The 26,503-nt window shown below is 42.5% G+C and overlaps 1 protein-coding gene across 2 annotated transcripts in view; it reads right to left on the bottom strand.

The window, feature by feature from the left end:
- The window catches only part of tbc1d22a (TBC1 domain family, member 22a), a 111,458-nt gene that overhangs the window by 72,389 nt on the left and 12,566 nt on the right, over nucleotides 1-26,503 (bottom strand). For both annotated transcript variants that reach the window (XM_080491656.1, XM_080491655.1), the window contains exons 6-7: nucleotides 11,377-11,447; nucleotides 2,495-2,623 (exon numbers count right to left, since the gene is read on the bottom strand). In XM_080491656.1, the coding sequence (XP_080347782.1) occupies nucleotides 2,495-2,623; nucleotides 11,377-11,447 (200 nt within the window). The remainder of the gene's footprint in view (nucleotides 1-2,494; nucleotides 2,624-11,376; nucleotides 11,448-26,503) is intronic.

The following is a 26,503-nucleotide window of genomic DNA, read 5'->3' as shown; positions in this document are numbered from 1 at the left end:
AGAACTGGATTATGAACTCTGACTTTTAATCTCAAGCGAATCACATGTTGTTGTTTTTTTTATATTTCCATTAGTGAAATGTGAACATTGAAATGAAAATACCAAATATAGTACATTTTTCGCAACAATACATGCGACACAACTTTCAGTACAAATGGTTTTTCATTTCCTCTCCTATATGATGATTCCTAAGTGACTCGTAATCAAACTTTATGCAAATAATTAAGACCAAGGCTGTTTATCGGAATTTATTTTGCTTGATAACTTCTTAACAGCTTTGTGGCAATTTTTTTTATATCATTAATTTATGTAAACATTTCTCAGCCTCACAATGCTTCCGAACTTTATGTAGGACAGTATAAAATTTGTTGGTCGCAACACAAGGGGAGAAAAAAAAAAAAGAACAGCAAAATGTGTGAAGATCAGAGATCAGCTTAAAGTCTTGCTCTGTTCTCTGCTCTCAGATGGTGGGGGGCACGTGACGCTAATGACTCAATTAAAAACTGAAAATGTGGCATCCCAAATGTCATGGACAACTGGCTAAGAATGGATCGTCAAGCCGAATCAGCCACAGTAATTATGTTTGTGAGCACGCAAAGTAACACAGTAGCTGTTGGGCTTGTACCACTGATGATGGTAAAAGAAGTAGCCACAATGCCCGAACCTAATCAGGTAAAGCAATCCATGAATCATGACAACTTATGGACTGATTGAGGAAATACGTAGAACAGCCTATTGATGAAATGGCCTCTTTCTCAAAACTAGGTTGTAGGTCAGGGATTTGAAATCATGTCATTCAGTTTTGTGACCACAAGGTGGCAGATATTGCGTAAACGGGTGAGGCGAGCTGGTCTAAGTCAAGCTAAATTATGTGTCGAGGATCCAAAATGGCACCTAATGAGATTAAAGAGTGTAAGGAGGTTTGCAAAAAACAATAATTTTGGTGTTTTTATTTTTCTTCAGTATTATCTTTGCAGTCAGTCTATGAAGGAGGTCCACCCATCACAGCCAATTTTGCTACTTGGCAAATGAAAAAGAATAATTCAGAAATATTTCATACTTTAATTTGTCATCAGATTTTTTTGTTTTCTTCTATCCAAAGCAAAAGCTGCTCAGGGAAGCAGTACACTTTAAGTACTGCTCATAACGAACACTATCTCTGCTAACCAGCCAGACCATTTCTTCTACCTTCTGATTGCTCTTCTATCTTTTATAGTATCACATTCTCTTAGGATAAAATACAAACGCAAAAAAAAAAAAAAAGAAAGTCCTTCAAAAGCCTGCAGTGCAAGCTGGGCCCACTACAGTGGCTACATCCATATGCATGTGTATACACGCGCAAGCTGTTCGGGAAGGTTTCCAACAACATCGACAAATAATAAGGAGAGACAGATGGACAGACGACAGTGGAGACACAGGCAGAGGACCGGATGGATATTGGGGGTAAAAGACGGATTGGATCGCATGCAAACACATTCAAAGACAAACCCAAGACATAAAAGGTGCATATCTGCAAAACACATAGACTGGAAGTTAAATATACACAACATGAAAAAATACGAAGGAATGCAAAGATAGTCTACAAACCTGCCGTCATCCACACTTTGAGCTCCAAAGCATCACATTCACAAATACACATAACCAGGCCCACAGCAATACAGAGAGAAAAAATATTTAAAAAAATCCTAGAAGTCAGCACTCAGGAAGGAACATGCAGAATTTGGCAGGAAGAGAGGATTCGAGACACGTTCCAAACAATCATCAAAACAAAGTATGCCGGCTTCTTGGCACTGCATAGGGGGAGATCAATGCGAAAATTGGACGCAATGTGAGAAATGTGTGTTTTTGCTATCGACAGACCACTTTGATGTTTCTTATCAGCCTTAAATGAAGGGGAAGGAGTCGAGTGTTGAAATGAGGGAGTGTGTGTGTGTCGGGAGGAGAGAGATAGAGAGATGGGGGGGGGGGGGGGGGGGGGAGATCAACACAAGGAGGAAAAGCGGAAGATGTTTTTGAAAACAAAAATTTTTAATTTAAGTAGCGCTCTGAAGCCACTTGTCTCTGCTCCGACCACGTTGCCCTTTTGTCGAAGCACACACGCACACAGTCTTTTCTCCGAGTACGTGAGGAAAACACAGAGAAGAACATAATAAATGAAAAATGAAGGAAAAAAAAAACAGAGCAAGCCCATTTCTGAGTGTCCAGTAACCCTGACTGCAGGGCTGAAATCTGTTGAAATGTAAATAAACATTTGAGGTATCACATCTCAACGGATTTGTGTTTTTCGGTAAACTCCACCTTTTCTTAAAAAGTTGTGTTTTCAGCACCGCTGACACACAAGAAAAAAGCTTTCATTTTTGGCTTGAGATGTTTGTGTAAACATGGGCCGAAGTCCTCCATGATCAGAGGTTGAGACGGGGGTTTAAGATTGAGACAAACGTACACAGTGTCATTAAAAGTATGTTCGTATATATATATATATATATATATATACCTGTCTGTATGTGTCTTGATGGTGCTCGTCGTTGCGGGAGTCGTAGTATTGCTGAATGAAGCCGAAATACTCTTGCCTCTTCCTCTGTAGGACGCTCTCTCGTCTTTCTGCGTTGGCTGGCAGGTAACCCTGAGAGAGAGAGAGACAGAGACAGAGAGAAAGAGAGAGAGAGATGGAATCAAAGAAGATGCAGAGTGGAAAACTTTTTTTTTTTAATTGAACAAATTGAAATAAAATGTTTTGTCAACATCTGCTTACACCAAATACTTGGCAACTACCAAGGGCGTCCCAGCTGACTCACCTGTCTGGTCCAAACATACATGAGCACCATCATGCCTGTTCGTTCCACGCGGGGCTCATTAATTCAGCCCAGATCCAGGAGGACTTCAAGTGTTTTCAGTGCTTGAAACCACATGGCGCTTTATCCTGTCCGTCTCCCTTTATTTGTGTGTGTCTGTGTGTGTGTGTGTGTGTGTGTGTGTGTGTGTGTGTCAGTGCTATTTAATGAGCCTTAATTTTGAAGTGCGTTCTAAAACGTTGCTCGCCGAGTTCAATCGCAAACCAAACCGCACCACCTGGGATCGCGCCGCCGGTAAAAAGGACACACTTTAGTAAGGAAAACTTTTCTGCTGCTTGACCGAATGCCTTCCGCCTCTGAGGAAAACAACCTTTTTCAATGTGTGTGTGTGTGTGTGTGCATTTAGTAAGAAGTGGATCCTCATTGTGCGGTCAGGCTTATGCAATGTGAAGAAAGTCAACTCCAAACCGAACAACAAATATAATGTCTATTAAAAGCCGGTGCAGGAGCCGGCGCTTGTAAAATATTCAGCGATGAGGTCTTCAAAAACTAAACTCAAGCATGGCTGAAGGCTCGAAAATGTGTCCCGCTGATCCAAACAAAGGCAGGACTGTCTGTCATTTGTGCCAAATGTTCTTCTAACGAGCCCTGAGAGCAAAATACGACGTGTTAGACAACATCTGGGTCAACAAGTGACGTGACAAAAGGCACAGCTCTCCAAAAGTTACGCAACTGGATTAAAAGGTTCTCGGGTGCTTTATCAAAATTTAAGACCTTTTTTTTTTTTTTTTTTTGGGGAGGTCATTTTCACTGTATTTCGCACCAGAAGGTAGGAATAAAATGGGCTTTATCTTTAGATTGTAGTCATTTTTGATAGTTACTGTTTGGTTTAGTGAAAAATAGACATTTTCTCACATATACTCACAACAAAGAAAAACTTAAAAGTAAAAAATTTGACGGTTTTTACGACACGATTTTACCGAAACGGTGCACTCAAGATGAAATCGGGCTTCATGTGGCCCCTGATATTAAAAAAGTGTTCCGAAACACCTGAAACCCAACGTGTGATCGGCGCACTTTCGCACCTAATTTTTATTCTGGCCTTCTGGTCCACTGTGGTGTTTTTAATGTGTTCATTCGTAAAGTCGTTTTAGATTGGAGCTTGAATTAAAAAAAAAAAAAAAGAATGTGCGGTTTTCAAGGTTTACTCTCGGTTCTAGAAAGTTTCATTATTTGACAAGTAATCGAACTTGAAGACCTCAAACCACACGTCTCTGATGTCAGGCACTACTCTGAGGAGAATTGGGGAAATGCAAGACTGCAAGAATGCAATGAATGAGTGAGAATAAAAAGTTTGGCCGATCCTATTATCCAACCTGTTCCACATGTTGGCCCCCAAAGGTCAAGCTCGAATTCTGCTACTTGAATTTTAAAAAACAGCAGGTTGTCATTTTATTTTATTTTTTTAAACAAGCAGATGCTCTCTTGATTAGGCAGTCTCTCTCTTCATTTGTATTTGTCAATGCTCTCAATTAAAACCGCGCCGTTTACAGAAAGGCATTTGGCTTCTCCTCACACGCATCAGACGACTCGGGTTTTGGACGGGCTTTAGTGGCTGAGCCATCAAAAATATCTCTACCTGCCGCCACAAAGGGAAAGTCGGCGCGGGCCTTCGGAAGGCTGACGCGTGGCTGTTATCTATGTGCATTTCTGTCTTTGTTACGACTCGGCTGTCTAGTTGTTTTCGCAAACGGGCTGCCATTTCTGGGGAGTAATATCCTAACAAAGATAAAGACGAGCACAAACTATCAATTTTGGGCAACTGTCTAAAGGGCTGTCAATAAGAGAAGCGGCACAAAGTTTATTTTCTTCATTTTTTTGTTGTTTGCTTGTTTTATTTCCAGATAAAGACTTAAAAAATAAAAAGTCCAGCGAGTTTAGAGGATTATTCACTTGCAGACGCATCATCAACAACACATAAAACGTAGCAAAGCCAAACAAGCGCACGGACTCCTAAATCTGAACGCCGCGATTCATCTCACTCGTGTGTTTGTTATGACATGTGAACACACATCTCGCGTCGCATTTTTCATTCGCTGTCAGCACATCCATCACCGGGGGTTTCCACATTCTCTCCTTTTCTGTTGGTTTCAGTCCCTAATTCCTACAAAAGCACCGAGACTGGAAGTGATTTTCAGGAGCGTGAAGAAAAAAAAAAAAAAAAAAAAAAAAAAGCGGCCGTGAAGGAGGCAGAAACCTTTACTCGTCACGCAATTCACATTTGTGTTCATGGAAATGGAACCGTGATCCGACTTGTGATTTCTTATTCCCCAGACCAGAGGCATCACATGCCGAGACAGCGGCATATGCAACACAAAAACAGACTGCGGCAGGCCCGCGCCAGAGCAGCGAGCTCTGCCTCTGCCAAATGTGGGAGAAGAGTGTGTGTGTGTGTGTGTGTGTGTGTGTGTGTGTGTGTGTGTGTGTGTGTGTGTGTGTGTGTGTGTGTGTGTGTGTGTGTGTGTGTGTGCGAGTTGAAGGTTAATGGACAGCTTAGTGGAGGTCAATCACACCGCAGCTGCATTACTGCTCGATAGGACAGTGGAGCACATACTCACAGGGGGATTTGGAGACTATAAAGAGGACACAAACACCAGCGTACACTCCGCTGTGCTTTTTTTTATTTTTTATTTTATAGCATCGCTACTCTCTATTACCGATAACGGGCTGAAAGATTTCGCCGTGCCTTTGCGCAGTGGCGGAGGTCTCCAACACCGTCGGTGGCCTTGGAAGTCGAACGGGCCACATCAAGCCTATTTGATAACGTCCTCATTTCCTTGAGACATTGGTAGATTGAGACTCACACAATCCATGAGATAGATGTAGTTCGGGTAGAATTTGTAGAATTGAAGGTCAGTGATGATGCACAACATCATTAAACATGTAGCCACCGTTTCTGAGCAGTCCAAACATTCTTAACTGATTAAATTTTGGAGCTTTTTAGCAAAAAGTAGTGGAGTTTTTAATTGAAATGTCACGTAAACCGTTTTACAATTGCAGTGTTGCACAACGGTTGATGCTGTGGCTAACAATAGTGAGACCGCGCCGCTAGAAAGGGTAGTTAACGTGATTCTCAGCACCAGACCCGACAAGAGAAATAAAGTCAGAGATGTTTTCCATTTTAAGCCTCATAGAGCAAAAATATAAAACACAATTTCCAAAGTTAATGAAATATAAACGACACATAATGGTGTTTATTTTTTTACAGACGTTCACCTCACGGGATGAAACGAGGCGCAGCTGACACATATTTAAATTGGCAGCATATAAAAGGTCGAGAAGTCAGTAATTGAAGCAGGAGCAGCTTTGCGTCGAGAAAGCAGAAAAATAAAGTGCGCTTCTCCGCTAAGAGCTGACAACTTTTTTTTTTTTACTTTAATTTCCTTCGCGGCCGACTGGTTAAAAAGGGGTGAGTGAAGACTTCAAATGTCAGAGACGGGAGAGCTGAAAGGGAGGCATAATTGTGCGATGGCTCGGCGTGTCCCGCCAGCGGTGCAAAACGAAAACGTGGCGGCACGGCGCTTCCTCCCGTCTCTGTTAATCAGCAGGCATAAACCTCATCTCTTCATTCTGCCTTGCATCAATCTGCTCCCTCTCTCATGGACCCTCCACTTCAGTAAACAGAGAAAATGTGCTCGGGGAATCCATTTGGGGAATTTAAATGAATTCTTTCTTCCCGCCCCCCTCCCCCCCCCACTTCTCCTGTAAGTCTACTCACAGAATTGATTCCCACTTAGGAGGAGCGCACTCAACCTGGACTGGAAAACAGACGGTCCCACTGCGAGCCCATCACAAGTTCAACAAACAAAAACTTTCCTTCCTTTGTGGCAACGCTCGTGTTCCCAAGTCTCCCGCCTGCTCTTTTCCGGGACGCCTTCTCTGGAGTCGTGGAATTCAGAAAAAAAAAAAAAACACATGACCCTTAATTTCCTAACACTGGCTCCCGACCTCTGATTCAAAACTTCTGAAACGCCTTTGAAATGCGCTGTCCAGAGTCAAAGTTGATTTGTTGTCCAGCTGCTGCTGCTCGGAGCTCAAGCAAACAGCTTTGTACTTTCTCTAGATGTATTTCATCTGAGGGACACCAAGAAAAATGAGTCTGTGAATCTGGAGCGCACAAACTAAAAAGGAAGAAAGTGTTCAGGTGAGGTGTGTGAGATGCCGTCAAGATAATGCATACTGAGTGGGGTCGATTATAGGTATGCCACAACTTATTAGAAAAAGAAAGAAAAAAAAACAAACATTTTCTTTCAGGCGATATAATTATGTGTTCTGTTGAAAGGCAAACGCTGAAACATAAGAATCTCTAAATCTGTCCCCACTGTCACTGTTCTTTGACAGATCTCATATAACCCTTTAGCCTTATCAATATTTCCACAGCCAGTTAGTTTTCTTCCCTCTCGCCACTTCACATTTAACAGCCACACTAAATTAGTAAATGTACATATTGCCACGGGCTGACATTCTTTCACAAAAGCAGAAAAGCCATTTAATCCCCCCCCCCCCCCCCCCTTTCTTCCTCCAGCCTCGGACGCCGAGTGCTCTTTAAACAAATGAAATAAGATGGGATTATTTCTGAAACGATGGGGGAAGGTTACCCGGATGAGTTCCGAAGGCCGCAGGCAACCTGTAGATCCAAACAGCAAAACGAGGCGGAGGAAGCAATGCCGGTGAGGCCAAACATTGCTTTCTTACACTGGAGATTTTGTTGGCCCGGCTTTTTTTTTTTTTTCCATTTCCACCCCGGCTAATAACAGTGAAGACAGTTATGGACGGGTCCTGTGACGCGCTGCTAAACGCAGGCCAATGGGGGAGCGTTATAGAGCTCCGATTGCGATGGGAAAACTTGTTTCTGCTTTTTTTTGTCAAGTAAAGAGGAGTGTGGCTGAAGTGTGGCTGCCAGAGGGCAGAGGGGGAGAAGGAAGAAAAAAAAAAGAAAAAAATCAAATAAGTCAGTGCACGCTGGTGAGCAGGAGAAGGGCACAAGGGACGCCACTGGAGTGAAGTTTTATTAGGTGCCTCAGCCAAGTTTATGGAATACAGCGTGGGCTGCGAGTCTGAGTGTGTCTACGAGTGTGCGTTCCAGACAGAGAATAGACTTTTTTTTTTTTTCCCCCGAGCCTGATCCCTTCTATCCATTTCTCCACTGGATCATACCACGGGCAGGACAGAGGAGGCAGTCAAGTGTTATGACACTCGAGGAGATATGAGAGCTTTCAACAGTGTGCCCACTTTTCGCGTTAATCCCCAACCCTGGATTTCACCCTGGGATAATTCACGCCGCGCCGCGCTCCGAGATCCAGAAATCTATTGAAAACCTTGCGAGGTGCTGTGACAACTTCTGACAGAGATCTTTAGAATGACCCTTTCAAGGTAGCACTTCCAGTTTTTCCCCCCAACACCAAGGAGAAAGTGCTTCGCGACGTGCCTCATTTGTCCAGGAAAAGAAATTGGAATTTCAGATTTGTAATAACTGGAAAAGAGAGGAGAAGCAGTCGGCACCACCTCAAAACAGCAAGAGAGCCTAAGTTTGCATGTTATCCCTGAGACTGTGATTTTTCCCTCAGTTAATCCAGCTTCCCCCTTCAACCGTTAAACCACCAATGAATTCGCCATTTGTTCGGTTGATGATTTCATCACCGCGCTCAACTGTTAAAGACTAGAACGTTCAGCTGACAATTTAATAATAAAACCCTGCGTGGCAGAAAGCAGCAATTTGCATTAAACAAAATGTACTCTTACAGATATAACACAACCCAACACACAGACTTCACGCATGTATTTTTAGATACATTGTCAAGTGTGTCATTATCTCCTTTCCTCATCGCAGAGCTAATCAGCACAGAAACAAAAGATTAAAAAGGTGCAAGCCTGTGCATCAGCTTTAAGCTTTTTTTTTTTTGTTGTCGTTCAGTAATTAAGTCATTTGGTGGGAGTTACAAGCACTTCAACAGGAGCTAATATGGCATACATTTAATGGCGCCAATTTGCCAGGGTGTAATTATACTTTTCTGTTTCGGCTGTCAAAATAGTCCCTTTCGGCTCAGGGCTGGGTGACAACAGGCAACGCATGGGGGAAGGATCCCCGCTTATATTTGGCTGTCATTGTTATCCAACAATAATGCAGTTTCCCTTTTTTTTTTTTTGGTTCCAGGACTAATTGTTGTCTCAAGTCTTCTTTCATTTCATTCAGGTCCTGCTTGCTTCGCTTCCTGTTTCTCCCCGAAGTTCCCCCCTCCTCACAATCCCCACCTCTGCACGTTCCATCCTCGTCTCCGCGGGGAGGTAAAGGAAGTCCCAACATCGCTTATACAGACTATCGGGGCAGCTGGTCTTTGCAAAAAAAAAAAAAAGAAGAACTTTGCAAGCTCAAAGTTTTCTAGTTTTCTGCAAACACTTTTCACGTGCATACACGTTATCAGCTACAAACCATTGGGAAAACTAACACTCCGGTGCTCCACTTTTTTCTTTATTCTAATTCTACACACAATAATGACAATGTGCAAAGTAAAAATCACATGTATGTAAGTATTTACAGCCTTTGCTCGAAGTTTTGTTGATGCACGTCGGGCAACCCCGAAGACCTTTTGACTATGATGCCACAGAGTTGGCACATCCACCTTTGGGACGTCTCGACTATTCGTCGTCGCAGCACCCGTCAAGTTCCATCATGTGGGATGAGGAGTGTCGGTGCACAGCCATTTTCAGATCCCTCCAGAGACGTTCAATTGGTTCTCAGACCGTGCTCCACTGGGCCACTCAAAAGACATTCAGAGTTATAATGAAGCCATTCATTTGATATCTGAGCTGTGGACTTGTACTGGAAAAGCCGCCCTATTCTGAGCATGATGCTGCCACCACCGTGCTTTAACTTCACTCCAAACACGCTTGGTTTGTGTTGTGGCATGCACCGTCAGCTGTGGGACCTTGTATAGACAGGTGAGTGCCTTTCCAAATCATCAAGTGGACTCCAATGAAGCTGTGGAAACATCTTAAGGATGATCAGTGGAAACGGGAGGCTGTGAATGCTCTTGCACATTCGATTTCTTACTCTTTAACAGACTGATAACAATTTTCACGATGGTTGGAATTTATTTTTATTTTCCTTGAGAGTCTATTTTTTTCGAACGTGAAAAAAACAAAACATAAAAGCGTCGGTCAGAAACGCCACAAGCTTCTGATGACTTCTATAATATCTTGTACTGTCAAGACAATTAAAACTACTTAACGACAAAATGGTCACATTCATGCAGATGGCAAAAAAAAAAAAAAACAACTTTGTCATCCTTACATAACATTGTTAATCAGTTCTTTAAGAACTGGTTGATAAATTTTCTGCCAACCACGTTAATCAATTGATTGTGACAACTAAACCGCAACGTTTGAATAAAATGCAGACATTTTGACTAATTGACTTATTTAAAGAAGTAAACATTCGAAGTGAAAGCAAAAAGGCAAGACCAAGTATAAAAATGTGCATTCAAAATTTGGTTTGATCTGAAATAACTCACTCGCCCATACTTTTGCGATGCATTTACACCTTTGACGGAGGAGTCTTTTTCTCTTCCTCCCGTCTTTATGGGCCCATGCAACACAAATCCAGAGCTATCGGATAATAAATAACAGCAATTTCATCTCCTCCTACCTACGCTATAGACGCAGTCCCATGCAACATCACTTTAAGCCGTTGACCTTGCATGTCCTGCAACGATTGCGCGCATGCACGCATCGAGGGGTTCGGCAACGATATGCTGTGCTTCCCTCGTGCGTAATCACTATTGCTCGCTTTAAATCTTACAAACAGACAGACAGATAGCGAACAATCGAACACAAATAAACCCTTAACGGCACGTTGTGTGTGGTTGAGAACCGAACAGAGCTTCCGTTAATGGGTTAAAACGCCCAGTTGGTCACGTCCCACCACAACAGCCACACACATGCGTACATGCGCGCGCACCTTTAATGACATCTTATCTGCGGCACATTAACTATTGTGCGGTAATTAATGGGAGAGTCATGCCGTTCAAAAAGCCAGTCATCTCTCTGCAGACGGGGAGCCGTACACAACAACAATGGCTTAATGAGTAAACACACCGTGCGTCTCATGAATAAATTATTTGTGCCTCGCAATTAATTTTCCCTATTGAAGTTTGGGTGGTTGGGGGGGAGAGCAGGACTTCTACCAGTCTTCATAAATCAAAAAAAAAAGGGGAGGGGGTAAGGAGAGGGGGGTAAAAAAAAACAAAAAAAAAACATGACAGCAACTTCGTGGGTGCCCGAGATTACCTGTAATGTGTTTATTTGTGCGATTGCATCTGCGCGTGCACGTGTGCGTTTGATTAAGCCCCGGTTCTGCTCAGGATTTATGTATGAGGTTATGGAGATTTTCGCCTCCGAGTGCATCTGCGCGCCATTGTTTTTACGAACGTTTTCGTGGTTATGCAAACTCGGCCTGAGCGCGTTTGCCGGCATCTGAATGTACAGAGCATGTGCGGAGCGGAGCGGGCACGCAGTCACAACTTACCGAGAGGAGCTTCCACGTGATCGGTCGGACCTGCCGGGGGATTCCAGACCAGCTCAGTTTGCGGAGCTCTTCTGCAAAACAGTAAGAGATAGAGCATTGAGATTTCTGCACACACAAAAAAAAAAAAGAACATCGGAATATTTACCAGTTTGATCAGTTGATCAAGAACTCAGTCCAAGATCGTCATAAAAAAGTGAAGCCGCTTTTAAAAATGGAGGTAGTTACAAGTATTTGTGTACACTGTGATGGGGGACAGTCAAAACAGAGGAGCAGGACATGAAATGAAGGAAGAAAGAAAACTTGATTTTTCTTCTTTTTTTCCCCGGCTTGCACTTTTCTCTACATTTCAATTGTTCGTGTGATTTTAGCTCGTCCAGATAACTTACTGTCAAACACACGGTACAAAGTGGATGATCTTTCCAAACCAAACAAACTTTTGTTTCTAATCTAGGTACCATTTGAGTCAAGAGTAGCTTTTATAAAACAATGAAATCAAAGACAAGAAAATGCATCCAAGTCACACATAGATATGATTTATAGAAATTGCACAGAATTGAGGTTTTATTTTGGGTTTTTTTTATTGTCTGTTGTTTTTTTTTTAAATAATGCACTTGTCCCTATTGTTACTAAAACAAATTCAAACATTCTAAATGAACAGAAATGGGTTCTTATGCTATACGTTTACAGGTTTATTTGTGTTTCATTTGTGCTTTATGAGGCTCATGAACTAAAATAAGTTGAAAACTTTTTTTTTTTCAGATTTAAAAGTTAAAAATTGAAGTTAAAAAACGACACCATTTAGCAGAGATGTTAACTTCACAACCCCAAATGTAACCACACTGACATACAGCGTTCAGCCATTGCAGCTGTGTATAAAAAGTGTTTACACAGTCTTTATTTGGGATATTAATCCAAAGGATTTTACTAAACGTGATTCTCAGCCGCTAAATGTTATTTTAATTAAAAAAAAAAAAAACTATGTTAAACATTAAATCAAAACAAGAACCACATGAAGCATTGAAACTGATTAAAATACTGATAATATACTCACAAAACAGAGATGTTGTATGTATTAGATAAACTACAACAACAGGGTTGTTTAAATCATAAATATTTTGTGTTTGCACAGCAACACATTAGAAATGTTCGGATTTTGTTCTAAACAAACATCCATCATCAGTCAGGTTACATATATCCTCTTGTTTTTTATCTCTACTTTTATTCAGACATGAGTTGCATCATTATTTTTTTTTTAATTGTTTTCATCAGTCTAAAACCCCCCAGCAAAGATTAACCTGTTTATATATGTCAATTACCAGACTTGTTACCCAACCATAAATAGTCGCCACCACTCAGACTTTCTACTCAATCAGTCCGAAGTGAAAGCACTTAAGTTATGTGATGGACTAAAAGTGGATCTTGACTATATTTTCCTGAAGCACCTGCACCTCAGGAACCTGCTTTTTATATTTCCGTCTATCAAACACACCCAAACTGTAATGAAGGTGTGGGCTCTTATTTTGGCGTGCCAGAAAGAGGTCATGTTCATATTGGAGTGCAGGTTAAGGAACTGCAATCGTAATCTCTCCAGCTGTAAGGCTTTCCTGGTGAACTGGGTTTCTGATGGCGTGATAGCCAAGTCATAAAATGTGTTATGACATTTCAGTGGAATTTCCTGTCACATTCATTTTCATCACAACAGTCAGTAAAAAAATTAAAAGATTTTTGTCAGCTAAAATTATTACATTCATGTTGGTCACACAGCGCCATTAAAAAGGCACCTGAGCCTTCGGAGAGGAAATCTTCAAACTTACAACCCCATAAAGAGTTTCGTCCTAAAACAGGAAGGAATCCAACAAGTTACGAGGCCACCAACGAATTCTCTGAAAGGGTTACATGACCATAAAGTTGCGGAGGGTTTTTTTTTTTTTATGCGGCCAATGCGTAATTAAACTGATGTGAACAATTTGAGCCTATTTTTATTTTTGTTGTTGTTCACACTGCATTGGTATAGAATTGAAGCCGGGGCTTTGCTTCTTAGCATTTAATGTCCTTCTAAGTCTGTTTTCTGCTCCCCTTTGCTGACGGGTAATGTTTTCAGTCTAGCGTTTAAGGCAGAATATGCAGAGGACACCAGTGGGGGATTTGGACATGGCTGTAGAGCATGCTTGTTGACGTGTTCATCACACCACTGTATATATTATAAAAACCCAAACTCAAGTATCTCAGAAAATGTGAAGGCAGTGCATTGTTCCATGATCAGCGAATTCACTCAAAACAACTGCAGAGCCGAGTGGAGTCCACAGTTTCCTGAGCCTTTAAATGGTTTCCCAATCTGGTTCAATAGGCTACTCAATCATGGACAAGACTGCTGACTTCACAGTTGTCCAGAAGACCATAATTGACACAAAAGTTCATTGCAATAGAAGTTGGTTTTGTATCGTTTCCAAGCAAATTAATGGAAAGTTAAGCGGGAGGAAGAAGGGTGGTCGATAAAAAGTCGTTTCAAGAATTTGGGGGGGATTCACTGGGAGTGGACAGCGATTGAAGTTAATGCTTGAAGAACCACCACACAGACGTTTACCAGGACCTTGACTACAACTTGTGTTAAGCCACTCCGGAACCAGAGAGCGTCAGTCACCTGGGCTATGGAGAGGAAGGACTGGACTGTTGCTCAGTGGCACAAAGTCCTCTTTTCAGAAGAGAATACTTATTTTATTTAATTTGGAAATCACCACCTCAGAGTGTCAAGCTTCATGAGTTCTGGTGTAACGTTTCTAAAGTGAGCGATGGATTGAGGAGCCATCTCATCCAATCCAGTCCAAAGTCAATGCCACCATCAACCAGGGAATTTTAGAGCACTTCATGCTTCCTTCTGATGATGAGCTTTATGGAGAAACCGAGTACATTTTCCAGCAGTTATCAGCACCTGCCCACTGTGGAATGACTCTATATGATACATCAAACTCAGATTGTCAGATGAATATTGTTCCTGATAGTTCCGACAGACATCTGATGGAGCGGTTATCCATGCTGCTGGTTCAACCACTGCGTCATAAATTACAACAGTAGCAGGGCGCTCTTCACCACCTATTCCCAAATGCTTTATTAATCTCAATTGAAACCTACATAAAATACTTTTTTACACGTGTGCCTATAAGAACTAGTGGCATCTAAAAGGAAATGGGTGACAACGCCAAACTATCTGTAGCATTGCTTTTAAGCATACTCATTTCAGTTATGGCTTCAATCTTCAGCAATACTGCATATCTTGCACCTATAGAAGCGCTCCTTGGCGACAGTGAAAAAAGCAGAATGGCTGCCGACCAGGACGGGGCTGTTTAGGATATCAGATATATAAGTATGTGTGTCTTTTGGCAGTATTTCTACAAAGCAGGAGGTTCCTGGATGAGTTCTCAGTAACATTAACTCATCCATTATTCACAGATCGGTCTCCCTCTGGCTGCGCCCTGCAAGTCTACAATCCCCCATTAGCATTCAACAAGACGACCTGCCACAGCCACACGGAGACAAACATAAAAACGCAATGGAAATCTCTGCACTTGTAATTGCGCTGCCACTGTTTTACCTGCATTCCAGAGAGTAAAGGAAAAGTAGAAATTGATTTATGTGCAAATGAAATGGCACCGCCTTAACATACTTTTCTTCAGTTGTAAAAAAAAAAAAAAAAAAAAAAAAAAAAAAAAAAGGGAACAAATGTACCTAATGAATAAGCCAAATTCCTCCTCAACTCTTATTCAAGAGACTGGCTGGAAATTGATAAGCCCTTCGTAGAGAGTGAACAGTATTGATTAGTGCTGCCAAATGACTCTGCCTCGCCTGTTCTTCAAGGCAAATGCAACCGAGAGCCAGTGACAGATAGCAGAATAGGAAATAGCAATCAGCTAAACGGGAATGGGCTAAGTCCATTGGCTAAATTGAGTGAAACGCATTAGAGCTTGTTCAGCCGATGGGAGCAGCTATTTATTTACTATAGTTCCTGCACATCTTCCACTTAAAATTTCTTCCTTACTGTGTCCCCTGTGACTTTAATTATATAGAAATTCAATACAGTGATCTAGTGCACAGCACGGCTCTGTTGGTTCAGAGACATTCAGAGCCACACACTGTGTGATGGTTTCGATTACCCCAAGGCTACCTGTGGAACAGCAGGTCGCATCTCAAAACAGAGACAGAAAAATAAACATCCACACACACACAACCACATCTTGGAAGTTTCTGAGGAATGTTGGTGCAGGTGGTCTATGCATTCTCCCATACGTTATATTTGTATGTGCTCCATTTATTTCTAGTTATCCAGATTACAATGGTTAGAGTTATGTATTGATATGGTGGGAAAGTCCATAGAAAGCCTGTATTTGGCATAAGACCTGGTTCGCACAGTTATTCAATCTGAGACTGTTCCGAGCTCCGCGTGGAAACATGGAACCTCACACATTTTCCACATCAAAGTGTGCTTACCAGTCTTGGGAAGAACTACTGAATTAGCAGGAAAAGGACGTTTCATAAAGCCTTTTGTGTCTCCAGTGGGATACGAGGAAAGCCTATTAAATTCCATCAAGTCATGTCACCAGAGTCAGCGTCAGCTGGGGCTGAAAAACTACAAGTTTGGATAAGAAAGCAGTGATCTTATGAGACCTTTGTAGTCCGCTCGTCTCTGCACGAGGCCAGAAGCTCGTGGGGAGACATCACACGCCCATCTTTCAGAGTGCACTGTAGGCATTCCGTAGTTGCAACATGCTCAGTGTTGGCACAAATGTTGGAATAAATGTTGAAGATTATCTCAGGCTCAAACGCATCACTTGTAAGCATTTCTTCTGAACTGTCTTTTCAGGCTCACATATGATGTTGCAGGATTCAGTGAAGGGCTAATTGGCGTAGAACTCTCAAATAAGTTACTAACCACAGTGTTCAGAGCTACTACTAATTGGCCATTGTGATGTCTGTTTCCTGAATTTATTTGTTGGATAAACACATTTCACAAAAAATAAAAAATAAAAAAAACAGTCACTGTGTGCTTGAGAGCTTTGATTCTGATGACCCTATAATTCTCCTTAAATGGTAAATAAACAGCCAAAGAAGGAAGCTGGCATGCTTGGCTGTGGTTTCTGTTATTTAAAGTGCTTACAGTTGAGCCATGTTGTTGTATTAATGCTACAGAAGAAGACATGATTGGTTTGGGTTTTGAACTGTCCATTGGTATTATGGGTGAAAATTGTGTATGTTTTTAAGAGAAAAGCCAGAGATGACGTCTAAAATACGTTGTTCTGCCTCAATTGATAGACCACAATCCAAAAGTGTTTGATTAAAAAATTGAAATTAAAAGGTTAAAGAAGTAAGATAATTATGTATATGGTATCATCTGTTGTACAAGTCACTCGCTTAGAGTTAGGTACTGTTTAATGACTAAATATTTCTTTAGTTTAGAGGGATGTCTTCCTCTTGAGACATGCAGCAGAGGGTAATGACAGCGAGGTGAAGTGGGAACCTTTTGCCGCAGCCTTCGCTGGTAAAAGCTGTTATCCTATGTCTGTCTTCAAATTCATTAAACTCTCAACAGCGAGTAAAGGGTGTCTCTTCTCTTGCCTCGCACCCTTTGAACCTTCATTTGCACTGTCAGGCAAAGAAATGAGTCCATGAATCTTGGTGGCTCGGGCTTAATTAAACTATGTTATATTTCACCTACCTGGCATTAATCTCACCGTCGGGGGCACAAAGAGGAGGGGTGAGGGGGCGTGGGGCGTTCGTTGGCTAATGGTCTTTACATCCTAATGCCGCAGTGGTCTCCAGAATAGGCCCATATAAATACTGGCCAGTTTGAGGAAAACACCGGCATGTATGAATGCATGTCTGTAACATTTAACCAGCAGTCCCACGATGATGTAGCCATTTTACCCATGAAACATAGACCATAAGACATGGCGGACAACCTCTTCTACTGGATTTCTTCCAAACACGTGACTGGTAGAGAGCCAGACCACTGCAGAATCCAAATCACATCTTCTCAAACCAGAGCTCCAATGACTTACAGACACACAGATTCACAGTCACAATACTGGCTTGAATGGGAAAGAGACAATGGTAAACTCAGCTTGGATGAATATCTTGTAGGGATTCATACAGTTTCCAACAATTTAATTAGTCCTGAGTTCAAAAGGCGTCTTTGAGACAGGATTTACATAAGGAAATACATAATCCATCTGTGAAATAGACTTTGAGGTGATGCACTATTCGAAAGCAAATATACTCTCATCGGAAATCTGTCCGTACCGTTTCTTAAATGTTCCCCATATAGCCATACTCATCTCCAATTTCTGAGAGAATCATTTCAGAGGAATAAAACTCCATTTCCCAGAGTGGGCAGAGACGGCGAGGACGACACGAGCGCGGTTGACGTACAGGCTAAATTGCAGATGTCGTTTCATTAGTGCGAGGCCAGCTCATCTCTCAGAAAAACATATCTGACTCTCAGGGGCATCTCTTGTGCATTATGAATGAGACAGCCGAGCCTCTAGCGCCACTGGAATAAATTAAAGGCACTTCGTGACATTTCGAAAATTAATCTGTTGTTTTTCTGCGGATTTACCCCGTCTTCCCACCCCCCCAAACTCCACTCAGCGGACACTTGTCATAATGTGAGCGGGAAAAAAAAAAAAAAAAAAGTTTCCACGACTGTCCCAGAGGTGACTGGCGGACTAGCTGTCCCCGTCAGTTTCCCCTGAACAAAGTTAACAATGCAAACAAGCCATTTTTAGCTGCTAAATGTGACACTCCTCCCTGTACATGATACAGGCTAAAAGAAAAGTACCCGAAAAAGTGTGGAGATATTGTTTTTATAAAGTCTCTACAGGAACAATGCGAGCAAAACTCATTAAGGGAAAAACTGAATTTACAGTCAATTCACACAACAAGCAATTATTTTAAAGCACACAAAGAGAAGTGTAAGCTAGGGCAAGGAAGAAGTAAAAAAAAAGCAAAAAAAAACAAACACTATCTCCCTGTGGGGACCAATAAATTATAACATTATTATGTACATTCTTCAGAATTAGTGTGATCGGTACTGCAAGTGTTTATCATGCTGGTAGGTACAGACCTCCAGAGACTGGTCAGGACAGACAGGCCTGCAGGAGGAGCCGCTTCCCTCACTAGCATTAAAAAAAAAAACCCACCTGTAACATCAGCAATGTGCAATTCAAGGGCGACTGCTACCAGTCTGTCCGTGGCCACTGTCTTCCATTATGCATGAACTTGTAGGGGTGCACTTTGTCTTGGCTGGAGCTAAGCTGGAGACCACAGGGGGTGATTAGGACACGGCGTACTTTATGTTGAACACCCACAACAGCTGCTCCAACCCTCAGAGGGAACGGATGCTCAATGTCGCCTGAAACACTCGGAGGGCTAAATATAACTAATTGTGTTTGTATTTTCATTAAAAGGAATTTAACCGCCCGGGATGACTAAAAGTGTGACCTGAGAGGAGCTGCAAGAGGAACGTGAAGGTCACATCCAATCGCTCTGACGGGGAGGTTCCAGATGCAGGTGCTTGTATACCTTTGCCGGCAGCGGCTGCGGTGAAGTAGACGGGGCTCAGAGCCTTAAAAAAAAAAAAAAAAGGCCACCTAAACTGTACTTGCAGAAGGAGGAAAAAATGTGTCTTACTCACCTCCCTGGCCCAGATTCTCTCAGCCTACGTGGGGATTTGAGCCACTTTCATGTGGGTCATCGGACCACTTTTTTAACATTTGGCTAGAGAACACTTTTTTTCTTTTTTTTTTTTTTTTTTAAAGGCAAGGGCCTGTCAAGAAAGTAGAAGCAAAAGTAGAACTGCTGAATCTTTACTTGAAGGATAAAAAATTTATCTCGCATGCACGGAGACAAAAACTTTAAACAATGTGCAGAAGGTACTCGGGGACTCGGGGTGTGCCAAATCAATTCCCACCATCACACCACCGCAACCCTCCTCGACACTGACACATGAGAGGATCGATCCATGCTTTCAAATGATTTATATCAAACTGAATGTAATGAAAGAAATCAAGACTCGGTGCAGGTGATGTTTTTGTAACTCTCTATCATGTATTTGATATAAAACCCCGTGAATCATTGCATCAGTATTCCGTTCTCAGTTTGGCAATTATAGATGGTCTTCGGCATATGTTGGTTGCAACACTGGGTTAATGAGGTAAACATTGTGTTTTAGTCAGACATTTCTATTGTGACCTCTTTCATGCACGAGGCTTCTTTGGCCCAAAAGAGCTCACAGAATACATTTTCGATTTTGGAATATGTTAAGTCAACGTTGCAGCGAGCCGTGTGTGAAAGTCCCAGTTAATAAGCAAATGTTCAAATACAACACCACCCAACCAACTGTGTAAGTCACATAAATATAGTCAATGAACCGCCTTGATGTTGTTTGAAGTTCAGCAGGACCTGTTGTCATGTAAACGGGGTCAAGTGAGCAACATTAAGTGAAAACACTTTCTTTCTTTTTTTTTTGGGGGGGGGGAGGGGGGGGGGGGTTCGGAAAATGTTCATGTTTACACACCAACGAATGCTGAAAATGATGTCGCTTTCATGTGGGGCCACTGGTGGGTGCTGTAATGGAACCACACAAACGTGTGCGGAGAACAATATGCTACAAACTTTAACAATTGCAAGTAAATAGACATTCGTATGGACAGTTGGATTGCTGGTATGGATGACTACAAAACTCCCAAGTCCCAGGAGAATATGGTGTCAGGAGTCATGTCACTCTGGAGGCCGCCATTGTTGTTACTGTCCATCCACTCGCACAAGAGAAGTACTGTTTACTACGGTTGTACACCGCATGTGGTGTTCTGTGTTTTCAAAAAGTTGCTTTGTCCCCGTTTACACCGAGATGTGTCAGGACGTTTTCAGTGGATTCGAGCACCGTTGTCTTGAATGCATTTGGTTGTTGCCATATCAGTGACCGAATGGATATTTCTCCCAATGAGCAGGTGGATTGACAGAACTCACGTTGCAGCCAGTGCATAGGCACGACTACAACTAACAATACATCTCATCTTAAAAACAGCCAGAAGGAAAAAGGAATTCCGCGGCGAGAAGCCGCATTCGTTGAGACTAACATGAAAGGAAGCATACAGTCGAGTGCCACGAGTCGAGTCAATGCCTGCATCGACATGAAACTATACTCTTCCCGAGTGGACTGAAACAAAGGGCCTGTGGAAAACCAGACCTCGTAAGGACCATATACAATCCAGCAATATGTAGGGATAGAAAGAAGAAAAAAAAAAAATGAAATGGAGTGAGTATGAGACAGCGCGCGTCTAAGTGTGTATGTCAAGAGAGTGGACCTGCAACTCTTCCATGTCTGCCTGTCTGTCAGTCAGTCAGTCAGTCTGTCTGCCTGTGTGCACGGCTCTGTGAAGGCCAGTAAGAAGAATGGAGGATGGCGGGAGAAAAGGGAAGAGGTGCTGTCAGTCAGTGCTGGCTGAGCAGGGAGCTGACGGGAGCAGGAGGGGAGGCGGTTGGCGGCCCGGAGCCATGCACTATTCAGGCATCATTCAGACGGAGCGCGACCACTGGGGCAAAGCGCCGCGAGGTTCAAATCAACACGCACACACACACACCCACACAGATTTGCACACGTGAATACCTCACACTCAGAGATACACACAAGCCTCGACTGAAGGCTGGTATTCTGCAACAAGAGTTCTGTAAACCATACGCGACACTACGAGAAGTAGCTTCACCTTAATGTACTTCCACTTTGACTTGGGCGGAACTACTTGCTGACGTTGTCTTGGATAGATCGATTGGATGGATAGAACTGCTCAGTAGGTGAATGCCATACCTGGAGGGCATTGTTCCAGCGTCATCTGGCACTTCCTCGGGAGCTATTTTGCCACAAAGGTCAGAAAAACAATCCAATGAGGACACGCGCCTTTTATCACGCTGTGTATTAAAAAGTTAAGCTCCCCTCCTATAAACCTTGAATGCTGTAAGAGAGTCCTGAATGGTCTAACTCATCTAAAGGACAAAGTGATAGCAGCCAGGGAGCAGACGGCTCGTAAACTAATGGGACTCTTGTAAAAAGATACTCCCTCCCTGGATTATACCTGCTCAGGAGGCCTGATGGATGGCCCAGATGGCTCCGAGAGGACATCGAGCGTGGACGTGTATGCACAGGTGTGAGAGAGTGCGTGCGTGTGTTCCGTTGTATGAAATAACAAGGACTTGTACAGTCGATTCCCCGAGGATCGGCCGGCCTTTAACTGACTCGGATGAAACAGTTTCCGAAATAATCTGACCGGGTGACATTTTCGGGGAGCAGAAATTAAGAGCAAATAAGCCGATGGTTTGAATTGTAATGTGTTACTATTCCAAGTGACAGTTGGATGGAAAGAAACTGCTTTCTCCATTTCATTTAGTTAAAAAAAACACATACGATTTAGTTAATGATTTCTGGCAAATCTGGCAAAAAAAACAAAACAAATGAAACAGTTGGTACAAAATGTAACTGTTCACAATCTGCTTTTGTAAATTGAATATTTTTGGCCCGCGAATCAGGCAAAACATCTCATTTAAATCTAACAAACAAGAATGGAAATGTTTCACTGGGAGAAATAATATTGTCTGAAACACTTTTTAGAACTACAACAGCGGGAACTGTTTCTGCAGTAATGAACAGGCTGTAACTGCACCGTCACCTGCTGTTTGTCAGTCTTTTTTATTTGAAATTAAACTGCCACTTAATGTAATCCACTTTATGCATCTGGTCTTTTATATAGATTTCCCATTACCCAGGGCTGCGAGGAGGATCAGGAGTGGCGTAAAAAGAATATTACCGAGCATCTGTAACCACATCATGGGCTTGGGGAGGCGCAGGGGTCTGGCGGTTTGCATTGTGGCAGTGAAGCAAAAAGGTCCGGGTTCAAATCTGGGCTTTTTGCATGGATTTTATATGTTGCTTTGGTTGTTGACGAGTGCTTCTCCAGGTACTTATTACAACACAAATTGACCAATTTGGAGTGGTTGGAGTGAGTGTTTCAATGAGTGTGGGTGGAAAAATTGTGCATCTCTGTCTGTGTGGACTGTCCACTGTGCATCCTGCCTTTGACGCAATGTTAGGCCTCGTTGCAAGGAAAAGCGAACCAATTCAAAACCTTAAAAGCTGTGCTCTCTTTTTACCTCATGCTCTTCCTTCTTTCCCTCGTCACGTCGTCTTTTGTCGGCTCGTATTCAAGAACCACTTAAAAATGAATCTTCCCGACCTGACCAGCGTTGCCAGATATGGCGGCATCCTCCAAATTGGGTAGCCAAACTCTCTTACCTTTTAGCTTTGTTTATTTGGTGCATCTGTGTATTTATGGCGTGTTCATTACTACAAATAAATTTGTTTGACGATTTTAACATTATTTTCTGCACAGGATGAGATTTGGGCTGGTTTTTTTATTGAGGCGTGTGTGTTTTATGCTGTTTTGGGCTGAAAACAGCGAGTCACATCTGGCAACCCTGGTGCTGACCGGTGTGAAATGCCTAAATAGCGTGCTTGGCGTGACTTCACGCCGTCTTCTGCGCTCCGAGGCCCGGAAACATCCGGTCCGATCATGTTCACACAGCAGGTCGCGTTTGAAATGATCACGCATAAAAAAATCGGATCCCAGCAAAAAATGGGAATTGAGCATCAAGACCTGCGGTGTGAACGTAGCCTGAGATGGGAATGGCTGCTGCAGACAAAGCTGCAACTTTGTCTGTGGGTAGACTCAAAGATTCTATTAACTTAGGGGTGTCAAACTCATTTAACTTCAGGGGCCACATACAGAGCAACTTGTTCTCAAGTCAGCCGGACCAGTAAATGATCACATGATAATATATAGACACGTAGAACTTTAAATCTCGGTCTTTGCCTGAGTTTAGTGCAACAAGTTATTAATACATGATTAAGAAGTTCACATTTAACTAACTACTACGACTACTAAGACCTGCAATTTTATCAATATACTGCCTCAGTTCATTCAATGCTTTACAACTTACAGATCACAGTGGATTTTTGTTACACTATTTACATCTTTAAAGGCATAAAACATTTAGCCACATGTAGCTGGAACTCAAACTTAAAGTCACGTAGAAACATTTCTACATCTGTGCAGTAATCCTGATCACCTGAACTGACTCGCCACATACTACGAACTGAAATGAAATGAACGGTTAATGTCAAAGTTTCTCGCAGCTGGCAAATTTCCTCTTTCGGGTCGGATGTTGATCTCAGTTGGATTTAGTGGTTAAATCAAATTGACATTAATAACCAGTTTCATCGCTTTCTCGAAGTTTATGGCTGAACTTTTGGTATTGAAAACGGCTGGCCAGATCTTCGCCTCCGCACGAAGTCGCACTTTGCGGCGGCCGGCGGAGAACAGGTGTGAAGTGTGCGAAGCAGAGGTCTGTTCAGCCAAGCTTTTTAAATAGCAGGAAAAGATGATAGAAATTCCCATGGACGACCACATGGTGTAACATATGAATAAACTAAGCCAGACAATCTGGGAGGATACCGACACAGGAGACAGCTGGTGGTTAGACCAACCTTATTAAGTCAGGTGTTACGCCTGGGGAAACGCTCCGAGGCAGCACGGGCACACACGTGTGCACCGACTGTTGTAGTCACAGAGAGGATGATTTTAAAGCAAAAGAAGAAAAAAAAAAAGGGGGGGGGGGGGGTTTGAAATAACACAATGCTGTGAAATGGAGATTGTGTTTTTTCTTTCACAGCATCCTTTTTTTAAGAATAGACTGAAAATCACCTGTTTATTTTTCTCTAGTGGGCACCAGAGAGATCCCACTGATGTCTGTCCAATTTACACAGAAACCCACAGTTTGCATACTTAAGACGATCTCTCCCCACATTATCTCTTCTTCTGCACCTCCGCAGCCTGTGACGCACAGCTCGGAAATTCTTGCACATAGACAGTCCCTTTTAGGCAAGGCATTAGGGGCCGAGTTAAATTGAATTACATTGCCACTTCACACTTTGATGCCGTCTATTAACTTTAACAAACAGCGCTGATGTTAAGCCCATCATATTGTGACTGCTGTGTAACAGGATTGCGGATCGTGGGACCGCAAGAGTGCAGAAGCGTGGCAGAGAAGCGGCCGGGCCTCTTTAAGCCGCGCATGCCGCAATGAGGGTGACGGCGGTTTGGAAGAGGCGCGCGCGCTGACGTGCTGCAGCAGTAACAAAGAGCTGCAGCACCCCCAACAGAGAGGAGACACACACACACATACAGGGCCAGCGGAATACAAAGAGTTCCCTTGATTGGATGTGGGCAGTTATTAGTTGTTTTTCCTGTTTTCTTGTCGCTTACCAACACTTTGCTTGTGTATGTTCTCGTATGTTATTTGTGGCGTGCGGCCCCGCAGACGTGTTTGTGAACATGTGTGGGAGTGCACGTGAACCGGCCTCCGCTTCATATAATGGCCACATGAAAAGCCAGCACACAGAAGGACGGGAGTGTGTGTGTGTGTGTGTGTGTGTGTGTGTGTGTGTGTGTGTGTGTGTGTGTGTGTGTGTGTGTGTGTGTGTGTGGTGGGGGGGGGGGGGGGGGGGGGGGGGGGGGGGGGCAAACAAGAAAAGTATATTGATGAAAAGAGGGAAGTGAAAGAGAGAGTAAGGATAAATTGCCTGGAAAGAGAATGGCAGAAAGCAGCATTGCCATAGCAACAGCAGTAGTTCTGCCATCCTGCAATAACTGCTTCCTGTCAGATGCCAGCCCGTGGTCTTAAAATCTATTAAAACTGAAAAGAAACATGAATAAACTCCGTCAAATCTAATATTGTGACTTTTAGTCTGTCAAAGGGCAAGTTAAGAGGAACGGGAAGTACAGCACGATGAACGCCGCAGCTTCTGATGGATGCAAATGCACTTCAAAACACTCACACACTCACTCAAATGCATGGTAAAAGCAAGACGGCCAAACAGCACAAACTCCACAAGCAGTTCAGCGTAGAGAGAGCTGCATTTCTTCGGCCTCATTTTAGAAGAACCTTTTGCCAATTTTGACATTGCTATCACATAAGAAGTCATTCCTATGCGTGCATGCATGCACGAGTGCTGAGGCGTTCAGACAAGTGCGGCTTGTTGCTCTGAATCACCCTCAGGTAAAGAAGTGGACGGCTTGTATGTCTCAACGGCGGGGTGTACAAGACACACATCTCACTCCTGAATTCCACATTTCTCTCGTGTTGAAACACTAATCAATTTAACGGTAAGGCATGGTAGAAATCCTTAAGATTAGCACTACTGTTTTGAATGTAATAATCTCTAAACACGGTACAAGACAACTAAACGTCATCTTACAAACGTCATCTACCCCCCACCCCCCCACTATTTTCTGGCAAGTATTTAATTCCGTTTTAAGATTATTGAAATACTGTCTGATATCGATAAAAGGAAACTGTGCTGATTTTATTAACGGTTGAAAAGCACTGAAACACTTAATTATAAAGTCGAAATCATTGTTTGCAGGAGGTTGAGCAGCTCGGACTGATAGTGCCACAAACATCCAGTATATTAGAAATAAATGAATACTAGAACGTCGGACTGGACTTTCATGCTGTTGCATTAGCAGAAGGCCTGTCGAATTGCTGAAATACATGCACACAGTCCCAAAATTACATTAAATCTGCAGCAATGTATTAACAAATGTAGAGCATCCAGTCGGCTTTTATATTTGATGACATTCCTGCAGCAAGTGGGATTTAAAGGTCAAGACTTAACCCCATTAAATTTTGTCGGCGCTCACAGTGGGCAGTTATTTAAAAATAAAAAGCCTTTTTTTTTTTTTTTTATCGAATATTTACACGATCATTTTTTTCCATGTTTAGAAATTGAGTAAAATAAGTTTAATGAATCGATTGAGGAATTATAATGAAGAAAGATAATCAATAACTGTAGCTGATTCATTGAAAATAAAATATAAGACACAAGATTTTCTTCAAAGAAAACATTATGTGTCACTTGTCTGAAGCAGCAGCCTAAAATTACAACAATTTATTTATTTATTTTTCTTTTAAATCAACATTTTTACTTTCTTCCAACAGCACAAAAGGACATTTCAGATGTCCCTGG

This window comes from Lipophrys pholis (assembly GCF_963383615.2).
Source record: "Lipophrys pholis genome assembly, chromosome: 22".
In the NCBI taxonomy this organism is placed as follows: domain Eukaryota; kingdom Metazoa; phylum Chordata; class Actinopteri; order Blenniiformes; family Blenniidae; genus Lipophrys; species Lipophrys pholis.
This window is presented reverse-complemented; position numbering and strand designations above follow the sequence as displayed.